The 20,180-nt window shown below is 56.5% G+C and overlaps 1 protein-coding gene across 3 annotated transcripts in view; it reads right to left on the bottom strand.

Moving 5' to 3' along the window:
- The window catches only part of TEDC1 (tubulin epsilon and delta complex 1), an 82,533-nt gene that overhangs the window by 22,994 nt on the left and 39,359 nt on the right, over window positions 1–20,180 (bottom strand). For all 3 annotated transcript variants that reach the window (XM_068164536.1, XM_068164537.1, XM_068164538.1), the window contains 2 exons: window positions 7,162–7,248; window positions 2,047–2,244 (listed from right to left, as the gene is read on the bottom strand). In XM_068164536.1, the coding sequence (XP_068020637.1) occupies window positions 2,047–2,244; window positions 7,162–7,248 (285 nt within the window). The remainder of the gene's footprint in view (window positions 1–2,046; window positions 2,245–7,161; window positions 7,249–20,180) is intronic.

Raw genomic sequence — 20,180 nt, 5'->3', positions numbered from 1 at the left:
CCACAAGGATCAGCTAGTTCCAACCCCCCTGCCATGGGCAGGGACACCCCACACCAGATCAGCCTGGCCAGAGCCTCATCCAGCCTGGGCTTAAACACCTCCAGGGCTGGGGCCTCGACCACCTCCCTGGACAACCCATTCCAGGGCTTCACCACTCTCATGGGGAAGAACTTCCTCCTCACATCTAGCCTGAATCTCCCCACCTCCAGCTTCATTCCATTCCCCCTAGTCCTATCACTCCCTGAGATCCTGAGCAGTCCCTCCCCAGCCTTCCTGTAGCCCACTGCAGATCCTGGAAGGCCACAATGAGGTCTCCTGGGAGCCTTCTCTTCTCCAGACTGAACAGCCCCAACTCCCTTAGTGTGTCCTCACAGCAGAGCAGCTCCAGCCCTCTGCTCATCCTCCTGGCCCTTCTCTGGACACCTTCCAGCCCCTCCAGATCCCTCTTGCCATAGGGGCTCCAGAACTGGAGGCAGTACTCCAGGTGGGGTCTCCCCAGAGCTGAGCAGAGGGGGAGGATCACCTCCCTTGCCCTGCTGGCCATACTTCTCCTGCTGCAGCCCAGGATCTGATTGGCTTTCTGGGCTGCCAGTGCACACTGAGAGCTCCTGGTGAGCTTCTCCTCCCCCAGCACCCCCAAGGCTCTTTCCTCAGGGCTGCTTTCCAGCCAGTCCCTGCCCAGCCTGGATTTGTGCCTGGGGTTGCCTCCACCCAGCTGCAGGACCCTGCCCTTGGTCTTGTTGCACCTCCTGAGGTTGGCTTGTGCCCACCTCTCCAGCCTGTCCAGGTCCCTCTGGATGGATCCCTTCCCTCCAGCTGTCTGCTGCAAGTTTTACTTGCATGCTTGATAACCTCTGATGGAATTCATCTTCCAAGAATCCATCCAACAGGTTTCAGAGCCACGTCCACTGCTTATACCCACAGGGTCCTGGGGGATGAAGCTCCATAGCCTGTGTGAAGCAGCAGCTCCCTGCTCCTAGCCCTGTCCCACTCATCCTTATCCTGGAAGAGAGCACCTAGCTCTCCACACCCAGTTTTCATGGCAGACCCTTCTGAACTCAAGCAAGCCCCTCTTGACTTGACCACCTGCCAACTTTTCAGCTGCTCTTACTACACTCTTGTCACCCATCACCTCCAGTAAACAACACCCCAAACAAAAGCAAACAACAAAACCAACCAAGCAAAACTGGAAGCACAACCCCCCCAACCCCTCCCCGAGTTAGCAGAGACACAAAGCAGTGAGCCAGCACTTCCAGCACTGTGCTGTCTGCCCCAGCTCCTTCTCTCTGCTTTTCCTCCACACACAGTTTTCATAGTTCCTCTGGTCTCCTCCTTTCCTCTTAATGCCTCAACTGTCACTGAATCTTCTCCTCCTGCCAGTGTGTTAACACTCAGATTCCCCTTCTGCCTCTGCCCCCTCCTGGTGCTTCCCAGTGTCTCCCCATGCCTGTGTCAGAGAACACCGTGTGGACTTCCTCCCCATCACCTGCCTGCCTCCGCAGCCAGCCTCCCACCGCCAGTCTGTTCCTCCACCACATCTTCTGCTGAGTCCCTGCTCTCACTTCACAGGTTTCAAATCTTCCTTATTCCTTCCCCCAGCAGGCATCTCAAAGACAAGCTCAGTGAAAGATGACAAGCTCTCCCACCCTCCTTTCCCTGTGAATACCTCCCTTTATTTCCCTCACTGTAACCGTTGCTGATGTGTTCAGCCCGCTGCCTCTGTCCCCTCTGGGAGCTACCACGATTTCCTCCTCTCCTCTCCTCTCCTCTCCTCTGTAACCCCTACCCTTTGATGCTTTCCCTTCCAAGAGAACTCCTGGTTTATTGCAGCACTCTGCCTCTCTGGGAGAGATGCCTGCTCGGAGTCTGAAAGAGCACCTGGCATGCTGTGGGCATAAACAGACAAGTAACTGCAGATCTGACACCCAGACTGCAGCAAGGCTGACACAAAGCAGCAGCAGGGAGGCTGCCCTAAAATGGGCTGTAATGAGGGAGCTGAATAACGCAAGCTCTTGCAGGGATGCAGAAGGCTACCCAAGGCCTTACCTTCTCACACCACGCAGCCCTTCGGCGAGCCACGAGCTCCTGCAGCTGCTCCCGGAGGGGCAGCAGGTCTCTGGACAGCCTCTGGATTTGCCCAGTCAGGCTGTCAGCCCAGGGGCAGCACGGGGTCACCTCTGCCAGCCTGCTGTCCTCCACATGAGCACCCTGGGGCTCTTCAGCCATGCTATCCAACACAGTTTCCTGAAGGGAGAAAGCAGCTGAAGTTACTTTTCAGCGGGACAGAAATTCTTCCCTCTTCCCCCCGCAGCTTTCTGGTAGCTCACAGCCAGGAATTCACTGCTGCCATCTCGGTCTGCAGTTGCTCCACAATTCCAGAGCTATTTTAAGAGCTAACCTCCCCAGTTCACTGTAGCACATTTCTAAGTGAGCAGAAAACTTGTGCTGCTAGCCTGCCTTATTATAGAAAGTGCTGCATGCCGACAGCAGCCTCCCGCTGCGCTCAGCCACGAGGTTACGCTCACGGGACAGAGCTCAGCAGCACTGCTGAAGCCCCAGCTGCATCCCCTCCCCTCCAGCTCCTGGGGCCGGCTGCCCCTCTGCAGCTCTCTGTAACAAAGTGATGATGGTGAGGCAGGAGATGGGTGCCTGCACTCCTGCTGCGTGGCAGGGCGAGCTGGCACACCCAGGGCACCGCTCGTGCCCACTGCAGACTGAGGAAGCCCAGGAGGAGCCTGCTGCAGGCTGTCAGCTCTGCCTGAACATCACCTCCTGCCTGCGGCCAGACTCAATCCTGCAGCTGCCTTGGGAGACAGAACCCAGCACTTGAAACACCCAAACCCCACAAACAGCTGGAGAGCCCTTGAAGTGCATCTGCCCAAGCACCCACACACTGCAGTGCCCAAGCACCCACACACAGTGGTGCCCATGCACCCACACACAGTGGTGCCCATGCACCCACACACAGTGGTGCCCATGCACCCACACGCCGCGGTGCCCATGCACCCACACACTGCAGTGCCCAAGCACCCACACGCCGCGGTGCCCATGCACCCACACACAGTGGTGCCCATGCACCCACACACAGTGGTGCCCATGCACCCACACGCCGCGGTGCCCAAGCACCCACACACCGCGGTGCCCAAGCACCCACACGCCGCGGTGCCCATGCACCCACACACAGTGGTGCCCAAGCACCCACACGCCGCGGTGCCCATGCACCCACACACAGTGGTGCCCAAGCACCCACACGCCGCGGTGCCCAAGCACCCACACACTGTAGTGCCCAAGCACCCACACACAGGGGTGCCCAAGCACCCACATGCCGCGGTGCCCAAGCACCCACACACAGGGGTGCCCATGCACCCACACACCGCGGTGCCCAAGCACCCACACGCCGCGGTGCCCAAGCACCCACACACAGTGGTGCCCAAGCACCCACACACTGTAGTGCCCAAGCACCCACACGCAGCAGTGCCCAAGCACCCACACGCCGCGGTGCCCAAGCACCCACACGCTGCGGTGCCCATGCACCCACACGCCGCGGTGCCCAAGCACCCACACGCCGCGGTGCCCAAGCACCCACACGCCGCGGTGCCCAAGCACCCACACACAGTGGTGCCCAAGCACCCACACGCCGCGGTGCCCAAGCACCCACACGCCGCGGTGCCCAAGCACCCACACGCAGTGGTGCCCATGCACCCACACACAGTGGTGCCCAAGCACCCACACACAGTGGTGCCCATGCACCCACACACAGTGGTGCCCATGCACCCACACACCGCAGTGCCCAAGCACCCACACACAGTGGTGCCCATGCACCCACACACAGTGGTGCCCATGCACCCACACGCCGCGGTGCCCAAGCACCCACACACAGTGGTGCCCATGCACCCACACACAGTGGTGCCCAAGCACCCACACACAGTGGTGCCCATGCACCCACACACAGTGGTGCCCATGCACCCACACACCGCAGTGCCCAAGCACCCACACGCAGCGGTGCCCATGCACCCACACGCCGCGGTGCCCAAGCACCCACACGCCGCGGTGCCCAAGCACCCACACACAGTGGTGCCCAAGCACCCACACACCGCAGTGCCCAAGCACCCACACGCCGCAGTGCCCAAGCACCCACACGCCGCGGTGCCCATGCACCCACACGCCGCGGTGCCCATGCACCCACACGCCGCGGTGCCCAAGCACCCACACGCCGCGGTGCCCAAGCACCCACACGCCGCGGTGCCCATGCACCCACACGCCGCGGTGCCCATGCACCCACACACTGTAGTGCCCATGCACCCACACGCCGCGGTGCCCACGCACCCACACACCGCGGTGCCCATGCACCCACACACCGCGGTGCCCAAGCACCCACACGCCGCGGCGCCCAAGCACCCAAGCACCCACACACTGCGGTGCCCAAGCACCCACACACCGCGGTGCCCAAGCACCCACACGCTGCGGTGCCCAAGCACCCACACACAGTGGTGCCCAAGCACCCACACACAGTGGTGCCCATGCACCCACACGCCGCGGTGCCCATGCACCCACACACAGTGGTGCCCAAGCACCCACACGCCACGGTGCCCATGCACCCACACACAGTGGTGCCCAAGCACCCACACGCCGCGGTGCCCATGCACCCACACACAGTGGTGCCCAAGCACCCACACGCCACGGTGCCCAAGCACCCACACACCGCGGTGCCCAAGCACCCACACGCTGCAGTGCCCAAGCACCCACACACAGTGGTGCCCATGCACCCACACACAGTGGTGCCCAAGCACCCACACGCCGCGGTGCCCATGCACCCACACACAGTGGTGCCCATGCACCCACACGCCGCGGTGCCCAAGCACCCACACGCAGTGGTGCCCAAGCACCCACACACAGTGGTGCCCAAGCACCCACACGCAGTGGTGCCCAAGCACCCACACGCCGCGGCGCCCAAGCACCCAAGCACCCACACACTGCGGTGCCCAAGCACCCACACACCGCGGTGCCCATGCACCCACACGCCGCGGTGCCCAAGCACCCACACGCAGTGGTGCCCAAGCACCCACACACAGTGGTGCCCAAGCACCCACACACAGTGGTGCCCAAGCACCCACACACCGCGGTGCCCATGCACCCACACGCCGCGGTGCCCATGCACCCACACACAGGGGTGCCCAAGCACCCACACGCCACGGTGCCCATGCACCCACACACAGTGGTGCCCAAGCACCCACACACCGCGGTGCCCAAGCACCCACACGCCGCGGTGCCCAAGCACCCACACACCGCGGTGCCCAAGCACCCACACGCCGCGGTGCCCATGCACCCACACGCCGCGGTGCCCAAGCACCCACACGCCGCGGTGCCCAAGCACCCACACACTGCGGTGCCCAAGCACCCACACACCGCGGTGCCCAAGCACCCACACACAGTGGTGCCCACAGTCCATAGTCACGCCAGGGCAGCACAGCATCACCTGGCTGTGGTGCCTGGGGCTCTGGTTTAGGGAGAGCCCTGTAGAGCAGGGCTCTGGGCTGGGCTTGGTGACCCTGAGAGGCTTTTCCAGCCTGCATATTTCTGTGATTCTGCGGTTCAGGACTTAACTCCAGGCAGCAGCCTAAGACTCACTGCTAGCCTCAGAGGCAAAGGCTGTGGTGGGCACACTGAAGTGCCAGAACACTGCAGCTCTGCTTTGCCTGCTTGGAGCCAGGCCTGTGCCAGTGCTGATGCTCTCCCCCCAGACATCCAGGTGATGGCAGTTAGCAGCCAGGCTGCTGATTCTCCACACCTTGTGAACTCACACAGCTAATGTGGAGCTCTGGAGGATTCCTGTCAGCAACTGTGAATGGGCAAAAGTTGCAGGGAGAAGGGAGATGGATGGCAGCGTTTTCACCGGCCTGAAAACTCAGCAGAGGCCCAGAGAAAGGCTTATTGATCTCCTTATGATCACTCAATGCAGTTCAAGGGGAAATCAGCAATTCCAACACACTATGTGCCTGGGGAAAATGATGTTGCCTTCAAGATCAGCTGCTTGCAAATTCAGTTGTTCTCAAATCTGCAATAAAGCTCAGAGGTCCCCTTCTGAAAAGCCATTTAATTTCCAGAGAATGCCCAACTGCCATGCTTAAAGAAAGATCAGAGAGATGAAGATCAAACATTCTCATTTGGGTTAACTATAGGAAACTCTGCCCTGCATCAGCTCAGCTTAGCTGGGTTGAGTCTTACTGGAGAAAGCTCAGGGATCACAAAAATCACAGCAGCCAGGCTGGAGCAGACCTCAGCAGCACCAAGCCCAGCCCAGAGCCCTGCTCTGCAAGGCTCAGCCCTAAACCACAGCCCCAAGCACCACAGCCAAACCACCTTCAAACACCTCCAGCCTTGGGCACTCCACCACCTCCCTGGGCAGCACATTCCAGTCCCTGACCACTCTTGCCAGCACAAAATTCTTCCTCCTGCCCAGTCTGAACCTCCCCAGTGGCAGCTTGAGGCCATTCCCTCTGTTCTGTCACTAATGACCTGTGAGGAGAGACCAGCAGCAGTCTCTTCATAAGGTCCTTTCAGGGAGCTGCAGACAGCAGTGAGCTCTCCCTCAGCCTCCTCTGTTCCACACTAACCATCCCCAGCTCCTTCAGTCTCTCCTCATCAGATTTCTCCTCCAGGCCCTTCCCAGCTTCCTTGCCCTGCTCTGCCCTGGCTCCAGCACCTCCACATCTCTGTGGGATTGAGCTGCCCAAACTGGACACAGCACTCCAGGTGTGGGCTGAGCAGAGCTGAGTGCCAGGGGACAATCCCCTCCCTGCTCCTCTGGCCACAGCACTGCTGAGCCCAGCCAGGAGGCCTTTGGCTTTCTTGGCCTGCTGGGCACACTGCTGGCTCCTGTTCAGCTGCTTGTCCATCAGCACCCCCAGCTCCCTTTGCAGCCACACTTCCCAAGCCTGTAGTGCTGCTTGGGGCCCTTGTGACCCAAGTGCAGCACCTGGCATCTGCCCTTGCTGCAGGCAGTGAAGGAAGGAGCAGTAAGGAAACTCTGCCCTCTTGCTTTGGGTTTTTTCTCAGACTTTTGGTTTGCAACACCCATGTGTGTGGGCAGAGGCCTGTGTGAGTGGTCAGCCAGGTTAGAGTCAAGAAGCTGAACCCCTCAAAATCAGTTTGATTCCTTACCATCCACTGCCAATAAACTGCTTCCAGTTGCTTCCACTCCAGAAAGGCCTCTAGTTGCATGGTTTCAGACTCCAGAAGCTGCAGCAGCTAGAGGAAAGGAGACAGAGGAAAGAAAATCAGGTGCCACTGATCACTTGTCAGCTGGACAGAACCTGTGCTTGGTCTGCAGTGCCCAAGGAGTGGCAGTGGTACCCAGGGCAGCAATGCTTTGCTTCACAAGAGCACTGTAACACCTGCAGAACCACGAGGTGAAACCTTCCCCAGCATCACTGCCTTCTTCCTCACCCCAAACCTTTGTGTACATCACTGGGAGCTTCCATGCTGCTTTGAGGGATCAATGAGGCATCTGAACCAACCGATGCATGGCCTGGATGCATGACCATCTTCCAACCACCCATGCCCTTGACTCAAATGAGATGCTTCTCTGCGAGTATTTGTCTCCAATGCACTCACACTTAGCAGGGCTGTGAGGTCTGAACCTCTTCTCTTCCCAGCCATGCATGGCCTCCTCTCAGACAAAACTCACACCCTTGGTCTTTGACCCAAACTCCTCACAGGCAATACCAATGATCTCTCCTGTGGGGCACAGCTATCCCCATGAGTCCAAGGGATCTCCTTCTCATGCTGCTCCCACACCTGCACAGAACTCCCATCTCCAGTCCTCTTTGCCTTCTCCCCCAGAATCTTCCACCCCTTGTTTAGATCACTCAGACTGAGATAACCTCTGATGCTCTGTAAATTTTTCCCTGTGAGGGTGGCAGAGCCCTGGCTGCCCAGCGGGGTTGTGGAGTCTCCCTCTGGGGAGAGATTCCAAACCCACCTGGATGTGTTCCTGTGTGAGCTGCTCTGGGTGCCCCTGCCCTGGCAGGGGGTTGGGCTGGATGAGCTTTTGAGCTCCCTTCCAGCCCCTAACAGCCTGTGATCCTGTGCAAACAGCATGGAAGAATGCCCTCTGCAAACATGCACTGTGAAAGCTGCCTGGTCTGCTGCATCAGGACTCCTTCCCTCTACCTGAGAGACCTGGCAGAGAGGTCATGTTTTAGATGCACAAATGGTGCCTCTTTAACCATACACAGCTATAACCCCCCTGTACCTGCAGGGTACACAGGTACCTGCAGACAGAGCCTGTCCAGCACTAGAGACTTTACATCAGCAAGCCAAGCTCCTGGAGAGAATGAGGGATGCACACAGCAGGCACAGCTCAGAGCTCAGCAGCCTTCACACTTTCAGTCCTGACCATGTTCTTTGAAATGAACAAATTCTGACACCAAAGACAACATCTGAAGGTGAGACAGTGTCCAAGAGAAGCAGATCAGAACCAGCCCAGCTCACCTCATGCAGCCAAGGAAGCTCTGCTAGCTGTGCTTGCTTTCCTCACTGCATCACAGAGAGCTTAAGTAACTGCGGAACATGAGCTGGCTTTGCAGCTTTGTTCTGCAGATACAGCTTGAAGATCAGGAAAGCAAAGAACAGAACACACTTTGCAGGAGTTACTGCTGGAAGTTAGGAGCAGTTTGCTCTAAAACACTGCTGGATCCAAGCTACAATTGCTACCCATTTGTTGGCACAGCTGACACTTGGCAGTGTGCTCAATGGCTCTGCCAGCTCCCAGCTCAGCTGCTGGATGAAGGTGGGAGAGTGGGGTACCAGCTCCTCCTTTCTTTCCTAGGTGTATCTGTAGCACAAGTGGCTGACACTCCAGGATCTGCTGCTGGCAATAAAACCCAGTTGAAAAGTTGATTAAATACTCAGGCACCAGCTGAGTTAGCCTCTTCTGCAGCAGCTTTGCACTGCTGGCACCAGCTGCCTGTGGCTGCAGCCTGAGCTCACCTTGTGACAGGCAGGGGGGACTGCAGGCTGGAACTGGGGGGGTGGTGTCTGTGCTTTTCATTTCAAGCCTTGAAACAGAAACAAACCAAACAAACCCAAACCACCCCAAAACTCACAGCCACCACCTTGAGCTGGAGTCTCAGCCAAGGAGCTCCTGAATGTCAGGCAGGCCAAGGCCCCCTGCTTCCGTACCACAGCTGCAGCCTCATCAAACCTGCAAGTGTTGGAGTTACAGCAGCAAAGCTTCCTGGCCACTTTCCTGACCTCAAGCCTTCCAGGATCCCTGCACTGTGGGATTTCCTCCCTACCTTTCCCTCTCTAACTGCTCCACCAGGTACACAAAGCTTGCACAGCTCATTTGGAAGCTTTCATCTCCCTCACCTGCTTCTGCCAGCCTTACCTTCACCAGGGCACTGCCACCCACAGAAGCACCAGGCCAGCTCCTGTGTGCTAGATGGTTTCAGCTCTACATCAGCAAAAGGATGACTCCACTGCTCACCCTAGCAGGACAGCTTCCCAAGCAGCTGGAACGCAGCATGACAGCACTAGGCAGCCTGCAGGAGCCAGCCTTTGAGCTTCTGGCCCAAGGGACCCAAGCCACTGCCCCTGGATGCCAATATCCTCTGCCAGCCTCCACCTGGGCCTTGCAAGACTAGTGTCAGTTACTGCAGCATGGGGAACAAAGCAGGGCACAAAAGGCACCACAAATATTCTTCAGATCCCTTAGCAAAAGCCATGCAAAGAAATAAAGCATCAGGGCAGGGCTGGGCTGACAGGCTGCATGGATCTGCTCCCAGGGACAGCCCCATGTGCCCCAGGGGGGACAGGCTTTCACTCCCAGCTGCACTCAGCAAATGAGCAGCTCTCTGCAGCAGCCAGCTGCTCTCCCCAGCCCCAGCCCCTGCTCCAGCTCCCCAAGAGCACTTGCTGTTTGTGTGGCTGTGTCCCTGTGTGACTTTGAGGCCAAGGCCACTCACTTTGTGGGGTCACTCGTGGCAGGCACAGCACAGCTGGGATTTCAGCTCTGTTTGCAGCTGGGCCACCCAAGCCCCAGACTGTACCTCTGCACCTTCCCCAAAGGCAGTCCCTCTTCCTTCTCACCTAGCACCAAAACCAGCTCAAGAGAGATGCCTGTACATGCAGTGAACACTCCTGCTGCTACACAAAGCTCTCACAGTGCTCAAGCACAGAACAGTGCTCAAGCTGCCTGCTCACTCTCAGGCACCTAAGGACCCAGATGCTGCCATGCCTCCTCATCAGATAGAAGGACTAGCCTCTGCACTGCCTTTGGCTCCTGAACAAGGTGAAGCAGCAAGCCAAAACTGCCTCACATGGACATCCAAGTGATGCTCAGGGGAAATGTGTGAGCACTGGCTTTCCCTCCACACAAAACTGAGGCAACAAAACCCATTCCCTTCATTCATCTGGAGAAGTTATTGCTGTGAGATACTTACTGTGAGAGGAAAAGTAATGACAAATTCAAGCTGCTCATCCCTGCAGTAATTCCACAATGAATGCTGAGAGCAAACACTTTGCAGTGACAACTCCTCTGAAGCACTGTAAAGCAAAGCTGCTGCTCTGCTACCCAGACTGACCTGTGCTGAACTGAGCTGCCTCAGAGCAGGCTGCCAGGGAACCTCAGGGTGAGGCAGGAGAATGCAAGCCCTGTACAGAACAAGCCCTGCTCCCTCTGACATGTGGCTGTGACCTCCAAAGCCAAGCATCCAGCACAGCTCTCAGGCCTGAGGAAACTTGGGGAACCTCAGCTGCAGAAGCCCTCAGGTGAGAAACAGCTTCTAGGTGCTGCTGGACAATGACCAAGAGGCCAAAGTTGAGTCCCCTTTTGTACCCACAAATCAGGCTAGCAACAAAAAGCCATTACTGAAGCACACTGGTAATTACTTTTTCTGTGGAGATATTCATCTTTTCTCACATTATTTACTAGCATATTGCCAAATTCATTGATGGCTGCAGCCTGCTACAGCAATCAATACTGAATCATTTGCAGCATCAGGCATCCTTTTCACAGGCTCAGCTCCCCTCAGCAAGCCTTTAATCTCTGCTGCCCACAGATCATCACTCAACTACCCTATCACTGCCACAAGTATTGTTAATAACAAATGGCTCTGCCTGAATATTCAGCAGAGCCTCCTGTCGTTGGAGACACACAACAATGGCTTGCAGCAAGCAGTCCTGTGTCCTGGCTCAGAGGCAAATGGTGCAGATCCATCCCCATTCCACACAGCCCTGTGGAGAGAAACACCTGCACTGGGCTCCAGACCGCTGCAACCCTCAGCCCAGATGCTGACAGCAGTGCAGCATGACCTCACAGGACCACACTGCATGGCATGATGGAAGGGAGCTCCAGAGCTCCCCCAGGCCAACCCCTGCCAGAGCAGCATCACCCAGGGCAGGCTGCACAGGAATGCATCCAGGGGGGGTTGGAAAGGCTCCCCAGAAGGAGACTCCACAGCCCCCCTGGGCAGCCTGCTCCAGGGCTCTGGCACCCTCACACCAAAGAAGTTTCTCCTCATGCTGAGCTGAAACCTTCTCTGTTCCACTTTGTCTCTATTGTTCCTTGGCTCATTCCTGTGCACCACCCAAGAGAGCTTGGCCCCTCCCCTGGCCCCCAGCCCTCAGCTATTGATAGGCATTGATCAGATCCCTCTCAGCCTTCTCTTCTCCACACTCAACAGCCCCAGGGCTCTCAGCCTCTCTCCACAGGGGAGATGCTCAAGTCCCCTGAGCATCCTCCTGGCTCTGCCTTGGACTCTCCCCAGCAGGTCTCTGTCTCTCTGGAACTGGGGAGCCCAGGACTGGACAGAGGATTGCAGCTGTGGTCTGAGCAGGGCAGAGCAGAGGGGGAGCAGAACCTCCCCAGCCCTGCTGGAACCACTCTTCTTGCTGCACCCCAGGATATATTAAACCAGAAGGGGGGCAGGGGCAACCATCAGGAAAAAGACTGAAGTGAGAGTTTTACACTTTGACAGCCAAGACCAAAATGCCCAAGGATGAAGGCACACTTCCTGACAAGTACCAGGGCATAGCTGAAGAGCCACAAGCTCAGGCAGTACCAAACCCATTGAGCTGCACTCAGGCTCAGTTAAAGCCCATCCTACAGGCACCCAAACCCATCAGTACAGTAATGCCCATGGACTTCAGAGAAGCCTCATCCAGAGGCTTTGAAAGGAAAGCACCAAAGTGCCTCACAGTCCTGCCTGCCAGCTGCTCACCTTGTGCTGCCAGCCAGAGCCCCCTGAAGCTGATGCCAGAGACCACCACTCCTCTGCTTCTGCTCACTGCTGCTCTACACACAGGAATGCATTGCCCATCCCCTTTGCTTCTTCCCCCCATCTACCTCCCCATTTTCCTCCCTTTTTACCACACAGAGATACCAGCAAGGACAAGCAGCTTCTGCTTTGTGTTTTAAACTCCTGTGAGTCCAGAGCTGAACAGCACCAACAGCCTGGCTCCTGCCTGCTTCCACACTGGATGGCAGCAGACCACGAGGGAGTGCCAGACAGGAGGAGCAGTCTCCCCTTTGCTGTGTGCATGTGTGCTGACTACCAGCTTCAGCAGGGGAACTAACCCTTCAGGCTGCTTTTACCCTCCTGCCTGTATTAGCCTTGCCACCAGCTTCTCATCTCCACCTACTGTGTGCTTCCTCACTGTCCTCATCCTGCACGTGGCAGTGAGGAAAGACAAACACCATCCTTGCACTGAGCCAGAGGAATGCCTTCTGTTAAAGAACTGCATTAAAACTCAGCCTGGGTTGCAAACTCCTACTAAGCCAAGCAGTCTTTACTTCCCTTGAGCTCCAGCACTCCCTCTTAAAAAAATAAAGGCCTATATAGCACAAGCTGTGATGTCTTAAACTCTTGGTGGGGCTTTTCCACTGGGGTTCCTCCATTCTCAGCTGAGCACACTGCTGGCTGCTAGTCCCAAGTGCCATGGAAGGCTCCCCAGCCTCCTTTTCCCTCCCTGTCTAAAAGCACAGGGGCTTGGAGGCACCAATGAAATGCCTTCCTAGTGGAGATCTCCCCTGGCCTCTCAGGACCTTAAGTTAGGGCTGGATGAGCAAGTGACACCCAGGGCTTCTCCAGCTCTGCTCCAAGGGACAGCTCCCCAGGGATGGAACTGCATGGCTTCAGCTGCACTCTCAGGGCACCATCTGAAGCTCATCATGACCAGGACTGGCTTGCACAGCAGCCACAACAACCTCTGAGCAAGAATAAATACCAATGTTACATAAATGGCATCCTGGCTGGGCTCAGCAGTGCTGGGGCCAGAGGAGCAGGGAGGGGATTGTCCCCTGGCACTCAGCTCTGCTCAGCCCACACCTGGAGTGCTGTGTCCAGTCTGGGGCAGCTCAATCCCACAGAGATGTGGAGGTGCTGGAGCCAGGGCAGAGCAGGGCAAGGAAGCTGGGAAGGGCCTGGAGGAGAAATCTGCTGAGGAGAGACTGAAGGAGCTGGGGATGGTTAGTGTGGAACAGAGGAGGCTGAGGGAGACCTCACTGCTGTCTGCAGCTCCCTGAAAGGACCTTGTGGAGAGGCTGCTGCTGCTCTCTCCTCACAGGTCATTAGTGACAGAACAGAGGGAATGGCCTCAAGCTGCCACTGGGGAGGTTCAGACTGGACAGGAGGAAGAATTTTCTGCTGGCAAGAGTGGTCAGGGACTGAAATGTGCTGCCCAGGGAGGTGGTGGAGTGCCCAAGGCTGGAGGTGTTTGAAGGTGGTTTGGCTGTGGTGCTTGGGGCTGTGGTTTAGGGCTGAGCCTTGCAGAGCAGGGCTCTGGGCTGGAGCTGGTGATGCTGAGGTCTGCTCCAGCCTGACTGTTGCTGTGATAAAATTTAGCTCTCACCCAAAGACAGAAAAATAACCCTAAAGAAGAGGAGCTTCCACCAGTGGGGAGAGAGCAGCACACAACTGGCAGCAGATGTTGATGTCAGTTAAAAAAAGACCTCTGAAAGTTATTTGATGTGTGGATTAGTCTAAGCCTCCCAACTGGACATGCATCCTGCTTCTCCCAGCCCAGCTCTCCTGACAAGCCATCACAGCCTATGCAGCTGTGTTGCACACAGTTTAAAACAGGCAAACTATTGACTAATTGCAAGGATATTACAGGCTCCCTTCTGTGCCTCCTGCCACTGTCTTACCAGAGACCTTTAAATTCAGTGACAAATACATTCTAAAAAGAAACACAAACCTGAGAGCAAAGCATGAGTAACAGCTGACTGGGTAACTGGTGCCTTGGCTACTCAAGGAGCAAAGAACTCCTGCCAGGAGATCCTCAAATAAAGCCACAAACTTGACACCAGTCTAACCCTTAAGGCCCAGCTGCCAGCAGTCCAACCCTTGAGACCCAGCTGCCAGCAGTCTAACCCTTGAGACCCAACTGCCAGCAGTCCAACCCTTGAGACCCAGCTGCCAGCAGTCCAACCCTTGAGACCCAACTGCCAGCAGTCCAACCCTTGAGACCCAGCTGCCAGCAGTCCAACCCTTAAGGCCCAGCTGCACACCAAGTCTAACCTCACAAGGCTGTTAAAGAAAGCTCTGCCAGTCTCCCCCCAGCCTGAGCTGCATGCTCACCTCCATGAAGAGGGCTTCAGTCCAGCTCAGCTCAGCAGCAGCTCAGTTGTGACCAGAGTCAGGGCAACACTCAAAGGTAACTGCAGCTTGCTTCTGTCAAGAGCAGGGTGCTGGGGATGCAGTGGTCCTGCTTCACCCCAGTCTCTTTTTGCTGCAGCAGTGGATGCAGGACAGGAGGTCCCAGCGAGGGATGAGAGGATCCTTGCTGCTTTGGGGCAGGGCAGGATCAGCCTCCATCCACAGCCATATGCTGGCACAAGGGAAGAGAGACAAAGCCCAGGCCCCTTCTGTGAGGAGCTGATAACTGGATGAAAACACCAGCAGTAAGGACTCCACAAGCAAAGAGGCTCTGCACTCTCTAGTGGCTACTGGTAGCTGCAAGGCACAATTCAGGAGATGGATTGTGAGTTTTAAAGCTCCTCACCTTAGCTTTTTCTTTGTCCTGAGATTTAATGTGCTCCTTCAGGACCCAATGCTGCAGTTAAGGTCTCCTTGGCCAGACCAACGAGAGCCTTCCAGACCTCATTACCAGAGAGCAGCAGCAAGTGAGCAAGTGACTCCCACAGCTCCCAGCAGGGAGGCTGAGGCAGCATGACCTGGGTTATTTTGCCAGGAGCATGGAGACAAGACCCCACACATGCCCTGTACAGCAGCCCCAGCTGACCCAGTTGATAAATGGGCATCTCATCACTCACCTTGCAGACACCAGAGGTGATGCTGCTACAGCTCTTTCTGCAGTGCTGTATGGGACCCCAGGGCCTGCCTGGCCTCCCTCTGCTGGCCCAAAGCATCACAGACTCACAGAGCTGTCAGGGCTGGAAGGGAGCTCAAGGCTCAGCCAGTCCCAACCCCCTGCCATGGGCAGGGACACCTCACACCACAGCAGGTTGCTCACAGCCACATCCAGCCTGGCTGCAAACACCTCCAGGCAGGAGGCTTCCACCACCTCCCTGGGCAGCCTGTGCCAGGCTCTCACCACCCTCCTGGGGAACAACTTCTTCCTCACAGCCAATCTCAATCTCCCCACTTCTAGTTTTCATAGAATGGCTTAGGTTGGAAGGGACCTTAGAGATCATCTACTCCAACAGTCACAGAATCACCAAGGTTGGAAGAGACCTCAAAGATCACCAAGTCCAAGCTGTCACCACAGACCTCATGACTAAACCATGGCACCAAGTGCCACATCCAATCCCCTCTGGAACACCTCCAGGGCTTGGGGACTCCACCACCTCCCTGGGCAGCACATCCCAATGGCCAACAACTCTCTCAGTGAAGAACTTTCTCCTCACCTCCAGCCTGAGCCTCCCCTGGCACAGCTTGAGACTGTGTCCTCCTGTTCTGGTGCTGCTTGCCTGGGAGAAGAGACCAACCCCCACCTGGCTACAGCCTCCCTTCAGTCCTACTGTTACCTGACAGCCTCCAAAGTCCCTCCCCAGCTCTCCTGTAGCCCCCTGCAGATAGGGGAAGGCTTGCTGCCAGCACCAGGTCTGCCAGCACTTCCACACAGCAAAGCCCAAGGCATCCAGTGCCACCTGATGACAGAGTGCCTCAGCCTTGTCTCTCCAGCTTATTAATTTCAGCAGCATTGTCCCAGGTGTAATTGCAGTGCAGTGTGTCACTGTCACAGCATTCCAACGCTGCTAAGCATGGTGTAAAACAAGGCAGAGCACAAAGGCAGCACTGAACTGTGGAAGCAGCCTCATTGCTTTCTCTGGCAATCACAGCCAAGGGCTGTTCTGAGTCAGGCCACACAGGGCAGCTCCTGCCTCAGTGCAGCAGAGACCTCCTGTGCTTCAGAGATGCTTTCCTCTCTTCCCCTGTAGGAGACTAAGATATTGCTGCTACATAGTCCAACAATTTATGAAGCCTGTGATGCACCACTGGGTTGTTTGTCAAGGACCAAGAACTCTCCATGCTTGGCCAATAAAATGTACTAAGTAATAACTCATCCCCCAAACTAGGGCTGACAAGTCCAGCTCTGCAGCTCTATTAGCTCTCCCTCTTTCTTCCCCTTCCTTTCAGGAGAAGTTTAGCTGAAGGCAGTCTCAGTGACAAACTGCAGCCTGGGGAAGGTTCAGATCAAGGTAATGATGCCATGAGGTAGAAGCATTTGCTTCAGTACTGCTATACAGAGCTGCCAGCCCTGCCAAAGGGACACTAATTGCAGCCAGAGGCCACCCTGCTCAAAAAGGATCTACAGAAATATTTTAGCACTGAAACTGCCCAGGGTAATAAAAACATACAGCAGCTCCTGGAGAGGGGGCAGCAGGGAAGTGCAGGCAGGCACAGAGTCCAACAGTGAAATGGCTCAGGGCAGCTGAAGGAGTTGGTCCCATGCTGACACCACCATCAGCTGCCAGGCAGAACCTCAGAGGTGGGAAGGGCCTCCCTGGCCCTGCTTCTCTTGCTGCAGACTGTCATTAGATCAGGGTCCTTACAGCTTGACCACCTAAGCCCTGCATGTCCCAGTGTGAGCTGAGTCCCATTTGGCTGCAGGCAGCAATCACACCACAGTCCCCTGCCTTCCTCCCCTGTTACATGACCACTCCAGAGAGCAGAGCAGTGCTGTGCCCAGCCCACCCTGGCCCACCCCACCCAGCCCCTGCTCCTTGGAGAGCTGAAGCTCACCTGAGTTGTTCCTGGGCATGGGGCTGACCATCCATGAGGCAAGGGAAGGCAGACAGACCATCTGTTTGCTTCTGTTTACTTGCTCCCAAGGACCTTAGCTCCTCAAGGCAAATCAATCCCCTCCAAGAGGAGTTAATGATCAAGAAGTGTAAATATTTGTCATGAAATGCTGAAGCAAATTAGCTACTCCCACCCAAGCCTCATGAACCCCTTTGCCTCTCCTTCTGGCAGAGAGCTGCATCATTCATCTGCTGCCACCCTCAGTAACCTGATCCACAGGCACCTGGAGATGTCATCCTGGCTCATTACCAGCCCAGTGCTCACTCCAGCACTGCTGCCAGCACTGTACCAGTGACCTGGCTCCTGACTGCAGCTTACAGTCTCTGCTAATCACAGGGCTGAACTGCAGATGTGAAGCTGCAGAGCAAGAGAGAGATGGAACCAAAGGAGGAGGCTGCTCTGTGTCAGAGTTCATTGATCTCTGGATGGTAACAATTAGATGAGAGGAAAGTCAATACAGTGGCTCCAAGGTGCAACATCTCTCCTGCTCAGCTCAGGGTGAAAGAGCAGCACTACACTGCAGAGCAGGCTGAAGGCAAGCAGGCCTCCCAGGCAGGACCAGCAGTACACTGTGCTCACCCCAGCCACAACCCCCCAGCTGCTCACACAGCACAGCCCCTCTGCTGTCACAAGAGGGATGTGAGCACATCCTCAGGGCCAGACCATACCACCCTGGGAGGTCTGGGGCTGAGGCTGCTTCCCCTCAGCACATCTCCTGCATGCTTTCTGCAAACCATTTCCTTCCCAGTGCCAGAGAGCAGGACTCCATCTCTGCCCTGAGATACTTCAGGCTGGCAAAGAGCAGGCCCCAGCTAAGGGAGCAGTTCAAAAGCAAGCAGTGACATCTGCCAGCCAAGGAGAGATGTGGGCTTCTCCTTCCCCTTCTGTGTAACTCACAACCACCACAGGCCACCTGGGACCCCCATGTCACTGGGAAAGCTCAAGCCTGAAGCATGTCCTTACAGCACAGTGTTTGGCTGTGGCATTGCAGGGGCACTTTCACAGCATGTTTCAAGAGGGCTGGGCTGGATGATCTCTGGAGGCCCCTTCCAACCCCTACCATTCTGTGACCCAGTGGAGCTCAGGAAAGGCAGCAGATCATAAGGCACTCTGGCTGCTCTCAGCTGTGTCCCAGCACACTCTAAGTGACACATGGAAGAGGTTTCAAAGGAGATTCAGGGCCAGCCAAGCTCTCTACAATGCACAAGCTCTTGCCACACTCAGACTGTCCCCAGTCTGCATGCTCCAGCACAGCCCCACAGGCCAACAGCTCCAGGGCCACCACCGCTGCCTGAGGGGCTCCTGCTGAGAAAAGGACCAGCAGCAGAGCTCTCACCCAACACTCCACAAGGCAGAGAGCTCAGAAACATACACCAGCGTGCTGGGGAAGGCAGACACACATGTGGAGGCTGAGAGGTAGGATGAGCACTCCCATGGACTCCATGGAAATGGAACATAAAGTCACCTCCATTCCCTGAGAGCCCTGGGGCACAGCAAATAACACAGCAGTGACTGCAGCTGAGAGCCACAGAGGGGCACACAGGATGAACCAGGCTGCAGAAGACCTCAGAGATCAGCCAGTCCAACCTAGCACCCAACACCATCTGATCAACTCAGCCATGGCTCCAAGAGTCACATCCAGGCTCTTCCTAAACACCATGGGTTAGCTGTTTGGGTGGGTTGGATTGGTTGATGGGTTGGACACGATGATCTTGAAGGTCTCTTCCAACCTGGTTTGGTTTATTCTAGTTTATTCTAATACCTCCAGGGATGGGGACTCCACCACCTCCCTGGGCAGCACACCCCAGTGGCCAATCTCTCTTGCTGGGAAGAGTTTCTTCCTAACCTCCAGCCTAAACCTCCCCTGGCACAGCCTGAGACTGTGTCCTCTTGTTCTGGTGCTGCTCACCTGGGAGAGGAGACCAACCCCCACCTGGCTACAACCTCCCTGCAGGGAGTTGGAGAGAGCAAGAAGGTCTCCCCTGAGCCTCCTCTTCTCCAGGCTAAGCAACCCCAGCTCCCTCAGCCTCTCCTCCCAGGGCTGTGCCCCAGACCCCTCCCCAGCTTTCTTGCCCTTCTCTGGACACCTTCCAGCAGCTCAACCTCTTTCCTAAGCTGAGGAGCCCAGAGCTGGACACAGGGCTCAAGGTGTGGCCTGAGCAGTGCTGAGCACAGGGCAGGATGAGCTCCCTGCTCCTGCTGGCCACACTGCTCCTGCTGCAGGCCAGGCTGCCCTTGGCCTTCTTGGCCCCCTGGGCACACTGCTGGCTCCTGTTCAGCTGCTGTCAACCAGTACCCCGAGGTCCCTTTCTGCCTGGCCGCTCCCCAGCCACCCTGAGCCCAGCCTGCAGCACTGCCTGGGAGCACAGCCAAGGCAAAGAGCAGGGAAAGTGCCAGTTTTGCTCATGCCCCAGCAGAGAAAAAGCCACAATTAAAACCATTGAGCTTGAGCAACCTCCAGGTCTCTGACCCTGATGAAGAGCTTCAGGATCAAGTCACCAGGCCCTGTAAAATCCCTGTCCATGAAAGCACTCCAAGGGTTTTCCAGCCAGCAGTCCAAGGGAAGGACACTTTAAGCAGGTCAATGTGCAAGCTCACAGAGCAGGAGAAGTGTTGACCTTTCCCTTCATGAAGTGAAGCTTCACTTCAGAGCTCCCTGCAGCCTGCCACCCTCCTCCTGCCAGGGCTGAACACCCCTGCTTGGTTACAGGTCAGAGACACTTCTCCCATGGGAGATGCTGATGGAAATGAAGCCTGGGCCTCCAGAGTCCTCTCTGGGAGGGCTCTTCTGTGACCCTTGGATCTCCTTTGCATTTGCAGCCTTTGAAGGATGTCTGATAGGAGAAGGAACTCCTGACAGCCCCAGCAGGAGTGCCTCACACCAAGACATGGCCAGGCCTGCTCTTTGCA

The sequence above is a fragment of the Melanerpes formicivorus genome, unplaced genomic scaffold, assembly GCF_026170545.1.
Source record: "Melanerpes formicivorus ecotype bairdi unplaced genomic scaffold, bMelFor1.0.p_v2 SCAF_81, whole genome shotgun sequence".
Taxonomy (NCBI): Eukaryota; Metazoa; Chordata; class Aves; order Piciformes; family Picidae; genus Melanerpes; species Melanerpes formicivorus.
The sequence above is the reverse complement of the archived record's forward strand: the minus strand, read 5'-3'. Positions and strand labels throughout refer to the sequence as shown.